This window comes from Gymnogyps californianus, chromosome 4, assembly GCF_018139145.2.
Source record: "Gymnogyps californianus isolate 813 chromosome 4, ASM1813914v2, whole genome shotgun sequence".
Taxonomy (NCBI): domain Eukaryota; kingdom Metazoa; phylum Chordata; class Aves; order Accipitriformes; family Cathartidae; genus Gymnogyps; species Gymnogyps californianus.
This window is the reverse complement of record NC_059474.1, coordinates 11,780,704-11,786,860: the sequence shown is the minus strand read 5'-3', so window position 1 is coordinate 11,786,860 and position 6,157 is coordinate 11,780,704. Positions and strand designations below refer to the sequence as shown.

The 6,157-nt window shown below is 48.8% G+C and overlaps 1 protein-coding gene across 1 annotated transcript; it reads left to right on the top strand.

The window, feature by feature from the left end:
* The first annotated feature begins 412 nt into the window (after positions 1–412).
* Positions 413–5,906, top strand: GPR78 (G protein-coupled receptor 78). Its single transcript, XM_050896594.1, has 3 exons — positions 413–1,080; positions 1,623–1,736; positions 5,669–5,906. The coding sequence occupies exons 1-3, from the start codon at positions 413–415 to the stop codon at positions 5,904–5,906; spliced, it is 1,020 nt and encodes a 339-aa protein (XP_050752551.1).
* Positions 5,907–6,157: the final 251 nt, after the last annotated feature.

Genomic DNA, 6,157 nt, shown 5'->3' with positions numbered 1-6,157 from the left:
GGGTGCCCCGAGCTCCCTCCTACCTCTGGCTCCGGTCGCCGGGAGCCCCGGCGCCCCTACCCTCAGCTCCGGCCACGCTCCTCCCGGACCCTGCTCCCCCGCTGCCTGGCACTGCTATCAGGGAACCCCGGCCCCGTTCCCCGCGTGTCCTCTCCCCTCTGCCCCCGCCGGCCGCCCGGCCCCGCTCCCTCGCCCCTCTCTCTGCACCTTCGGCTCTGCTCCCCGCCCCCTGCTCCTTTCCCTACACCCCGCCGCCCCCGGCTCTGCTCCCCGCTCCCCCGACCCCTGCCCCCCGGTCCGCGCCGCCGGCAACATGCGCGGGCGGCCGCGGGCGGCGGCAGGCGAGGCTGCGGTGCCGGCTCGGATGCCCCCTTCCTCCTGCCCTCGCCCGCTCCAGGCGACCCGCTGAGAGATGGACTTGGCAGGCGTGCTGCTGGCGTTGCTCCTCGTGCTGGTGCTGGTTGTCTCCCTGCTCTCCAACCTCCTGGTGCTGCTATGCTTCATCTACAGTACGGAGATCCGCAAGCAGGTCGCCGGGGTTTTCCTGGTGAACTTATCCTTTTGCAACCTGCTCCTCACCGTCCTGAACATGCCTTTTACCCTGCTGGGGATCCTGAGGAACCAGCAACCCCTCGGGGGCTGCGTCTGCAAAGCGGTGGGTTTCCTGGAAACTTTCCTGGCTTCCAACACGATGCTGAGCATGGCAGCGCTCAGCATCGACAAATGGATTGCCGTGGTGTTCCCCTTAAGCTACACCAGCAAGATGCGGTATAAGGACGCTGTGATACTGATGGGCTACTCGTGGCTCCACTCCCTCACGTTCCCCTTGGTATCCTTGTTTTACTCGTGGGTAGATTACAGCAGCGTTTATGCCTCTTGCACCTTGCACCTGAAGGAAGAGACGGAGCGGAGAAGGTTTACAGTCTTCACCATCGTCTTTCACTCCACCAGTTTCATGCTGTCGCTGGTGATCTTGTGTTTCACCTATTTAAAGGTGTTGAAAGTTGCCCGGTTCCACTGCAAGCGGATAGACATTATTACCATGCAGACTCTGGTCTTGCTGGTGGATATCCACCCCAGGTAACGCGTGCGTGTTCGTATTCACAGCCCCGGGGCTCTTGCGGTAGGTACCCCGGGCAGAGAGGATGTCCTGCCTCCCCAACACCCTTCCCTGCGCTCCTGCCTGCCCCGGCCACATGGCGAACGCTTCTGCCTCTAGTTCCAGACGGTGCTTATAGTGCCAGACGACGGTGGCTTGTGCATTTGTAGCCTGCTTTGTTTAAATGCTAGTCCCACTCGCCGGGTGCTCCCACTTGCCCGAGCTCCCTTTAACAGGGAGCCTCTGCTTTGGTGAGTGCGATCGTCGCCAGGCTCGGCGGGGCCGGGGCTGCCCTCCCCTCCCCCGGGGGCTGCCCTCCTCCCGGGCCGGGGCTGCCCTCCCCTCGCCCGGGGGCTGCCCTCCCTCCTCCCGGGCCGGCGCAGGGGCTGCCCTGCCCTCCTCTGCCCCGGGGCAGGGGCTCTCGGGCGCCGGGAGCGGGTCCTTCCCCTTCCCTTCCCCTGGGCTTGCATCTCGCCTCCTCGCTTCTTGCCTTAACCCACCGACTGCTCTTTTCTCTTTGCAGTGTGAAGCAGCGCTGTCTTAACGAGCAGAAACGGAGGAGGCAGCGGGCTACCAAGAAAATCAGTATTTTTATAGGGTCGTTTGTGATCTGTTTTGGTCCTTACATTATCACCAGGTTAGTGTCGCCTGTTGGGGTGGGGGACTTTCCGGGACCGGTATGCCCTCTGATGCGCTGGTGCCCCGGGGGGTGGGGGGGGGCGGGGGTGGCTACAGATAATTTTGGGGTGCCAGAGCCTGGAGGAGACCCGGGGCCGGTTCTGAGTGGTAGAGCACACACACACGCCGACCCTGCCCGCACGCCCAGCCCGCTGGGTGAAGCCTCGGCAGCCTCTGGCTCTCCCTTCCCCATTGCAGCTAGGTCTGGGCGCCTCTGCCAAGAGCAAGAGGCTTTTAGGACAAGTACCAGGAATTAACTACGTGCCAGTGGGAAATGAAAGCAGTTTAAAAGACTCGCCACCTTTCCTTATTAGCACAACCCGAGCAATAGAGAGGAAAGCAGACAGCTTTTCTTAATTAGCTCAGGTCTCTCTTTTTTTTTTTTTTTTTTAAAGGCATAAGGCAAGCTTGCTGCTATTGGAAGCTGAGGTGACATAATTTAAATTTATCCAGGCAGATAATTTGTCAGATAAGCTTTGTGTCTGGAAACATTAATGTCTGTAAATGTGTTGCTAATGATGCAGTACAGCCTTGCGATGAGATGTAAGAGTTATCTCCCAGGAAAACCAATCATTAGACTTCTAAAATGTATAGGAAACACCATGCTCCTCACTGGCCAGAATTATTGGCATCCACCCTAGTGGTTTGCACCTTTTTAAGTCGTCATACATCATTCTCGATCCATACTTGTACAGTCTTTATACAACATATGGTTATTATTTTTAAATCTTGCATAAATCAGTGAGCTGGAAGCCAACGTAACTATACTGAGTTGCAGCACCTCAGGATTTAGCCGTTCATCTCTAAACTAAAATGGGCTACATATTTCACAAGTGAGTTTTTAAAATATTTCCCACTTCACAATGTGTTCAAGACACCCTCAAAGAGAACTGACTTCTGTCAAGGAAGGTGCACTAATCTGCAAAACCACCCCGGTGAGGGCTTCCTCAAGGTTGCTGCCAAGCTGCCAGGGTCTGCAGCCACACCAGCTTACAGAAATCGGCTGGCTTTAGTGCACTGATCTTACACAGTCACATATATATAGGCCATTTATGATCATTGGCATTGCCCTTTTCTTACACGAGTAGGGGGATGGATTTAGGCCAGTGCACAAAAATGACAATGTTTTTTAACCTTTAGGATGACATTTATTTCAGTTCCCATTTATATGTTGAAAGTGATTCCCTACTGATTGCCTGGATAACTGCATTTTTTTTCTGCAGTTGAAAGGATTATTACAAACGTTAACATTACATCACAGAGTTAAAAGGTTAATTGATCACTGTTCAGCACATTCTGAGTCATTTTCTATTCACTTTTGCCATAATCAGGATATAATTATATTGAGCAAAGTGGATTTTGCCATCTTCTTTCCATCTGAACATTAGCAAGCTCAGCAAATTCCAGCATTGCCACTTTTTTCAGGGTGGAGAGATTTCTCTTAAACTTCTAAAATAAAAGTGACTTCCTTCTTCAGACCTTGCATTTGGCAAATGTGAGATGGTGCATTTTCTATGTGTGACAAACTGGTACCTCATGTGTCACTAGAGAGAAGACTGAGGGTTGGTTTATGTAAATGCATGTGTCAAGGTACAGCTCCTGTCTCAGTCACAAGGACCGAGTTGGTTCAGTGACAGCAAAATGGGAAGTGCTTGGGGAGGACATCCTCAAAGGCTCTTGGCCTCAAAGGCAAGACAGTGTCCAGGCAGCACTAGATAAAAGGTGGTGGTGGAGGTGAGGTTGGAGGACTTGCTGCCATGCCGGTTTCTCCATCCTTCCCCCATGCTGGTTTTTAGGAGGGTGGCACTGAAGCAATCTCTATGGAGGCAATGTGAAAGATATCCTCCCTGTTTTCTTGCTCTTTGGCCTGGTGACTCAGGTTGCGTTGTGAGCTCAGTATTCGCTCCTCATTTCAGAAATGTGAATGAGATTATGATCATTAGCAATATATTCGTCTGTTCACTAAGAGCCGACAGATGAATTTCATCTTTTTTGTAACAGCACTGAAAACAAGAAAATGATACTAAGATGCATTCAGACGGATATTTCTAAGGCTGACTTGATTTCGCCAAGCCCTTTATCTTATTAAAATCTGTGTAATTTTTCTACTGTTGGCTTCAGTGCAATTATATTTGGGCCCATAATACATTAAAGGGAACACATACTAATACTTCTATTTTCATGACTGAAAGATACCTTACTCTTCTTATTTAGTGTCTTTATAAAAACATCAATCATGTAAATATCAGATGTATATTTCTTTTATTAGGATGGTATACAAGATGGGATAAACCTAAGCAACCATGCAGCAAGTGTCATTTATTGAACATTTATTTATTTTTCACATTTTGTGTCTTCCCGTTCTCTCTGTTTTGAATTCACTGGAATTTTTTCCAAGCAGCTTCAAACAGAAGTCATCTGGTTTTTAAATGCACTTGCCATAGGAATGATTTCACTTTTACACATACAAATGAGAAGTTTTCCTGTCAGAGTTCAACCACTTGTTGCAATGTTCAGTCCTAGCAGTGGTAAGTCAGCTTTTCTATGCAGAGGGATCAGAACAGCTTCAAAAGTCAACGCCCTGCAAGATGGGAGCTCTGCACTTTGGGAAGAGGCCAGAAGGTTCTTCAAGCCTTGAGAAAGCTTCTGATCTTACATCTTCAAACAGCGATGTTTTAGGGTACAGAAAAGGGCTATTTTATCTCATGGTACTTTTTTTTTTCTTCTGGAATGAGTATAGCAAAGTAGTATATTCTTGCTCCTGCAAAAGGTTTCGCAAAAGATGTACAGATAATAAAAACTCTCACCCTGTTCCTTCCACCTTCCCGGAGAGTTTGCCCACTGCAGATGAGCTGTATGCCAGACATTTGCTGGAACAGTCTGAAGGTTTGCTCTCACTTCCGTGGAAAAATTATTTAACTTAGTTGCAGTTTCTCCCCCCATGATTAATACACCCATCTCAACTGAGGCGCTGAGGCCACTAATCATCCATGAAGCACAGACCAGGAGACACCGGTCTGGAGACAGCTGACTGGTCATATAATGATGATAAAATTGTTGTCTCCTTGTTTTCTTTGGCCAAACTAGAAACTGTCACAGGTAAGTAGATGCAGTTGTGCTTCTAAGTGTACTATGGGATTGCAGGTGCCACCCAAATCTCTCTGAGATACTGTCATGTTGTTCTTCATGCTACAATGGTCTAACATGAATCTTCTTTGCATATGTGACAATTCACTGCAGTGGTGTAATGCAGGTTCACTGTTTTGTATCATCTGAGGGGGTGGATTCAGCAATCTAGATGAGGTTTCTGGTGTCATTTGAGGTGCTGCATAGTGTCCAAAACCTCCACATAGGTTGGCAGATATGACACAGGACCTAGAGGAGACCCACAACTTCCAGGAGCAGCAGCCTGATGCCAAGGCGGTTATGCCCAAATGTCTCAAGCGACACTAGACAGCTGTACTTAGGCAACTGAGTTGAGTGAGCCTGGATGCCCCAAGTCACATGTGTCTATCTCAAGCTTGCCATGGGGTAGTCAATTATGTCACCAAGATTTTGACCACTTACCAGCACAACTCTCTCAATTCAGAAAGTGAGCAATAAACTGCAGCACTTTCTTATCTTCGATGCATGGGAGCATTAACATTGAAAACACTTTTTCTCTCTTTCCATAGAGGGAATGATTCTTGTCTCCCAGTGGCCTTGCTAGGAAAGTTCCCTTTGCCTTTATTGAATCCAAGGAGTAAGTAAGTACAGGGCCCTTCTCCTGCAGGGACCGTGTACTGTAAGAAAATAAGTGTTACTTTAATGTTTCATGAAGCATGAGTTGAGCACTGGGCTCAGTGTGAATATAACACTCAAGTGTTTCCATCTCTCTTTAATGTTTAACAGGTTGATAGAGCTCCTTCCTTTTGTTACCATAAATTACTACTGGGGAATTATAAGCAAGTGCCTCACCTACAGTAAGGCTGCATCAGATCCATTTGTTTACTCACTTTTACGTCAACAGTACAAAAAAGTTCTGATCAACATCGTCAATAGGATACTTAAGAGGGACCTGTATCCGTCATCGGGGTACAACAGCTCTCTGGACACCGAAAACGACTACTGCTTGCACAGAACAAACTAACAACATGAAAAGCATTCCCCTTCGAGTGAGACAGGTGTTTGCTGCTGCTGGAAAGCTGCCTTTTCCCTCTCATGCTGACAGTGGTGACAGTGTCTCCAGGGTGTGAAAGCTGCGTTAATGCGATGCATTTCATTGTGGACTTTCATGAAAGGCTCTTCCCTGCTCTGCAGCCAAGTACAATACATGGCAAAGCCTTGTCCCTGAGTGAATGGAGTAGGCTTGAGGGGTTTTAAGAGAGCCTTTGGAGGCTT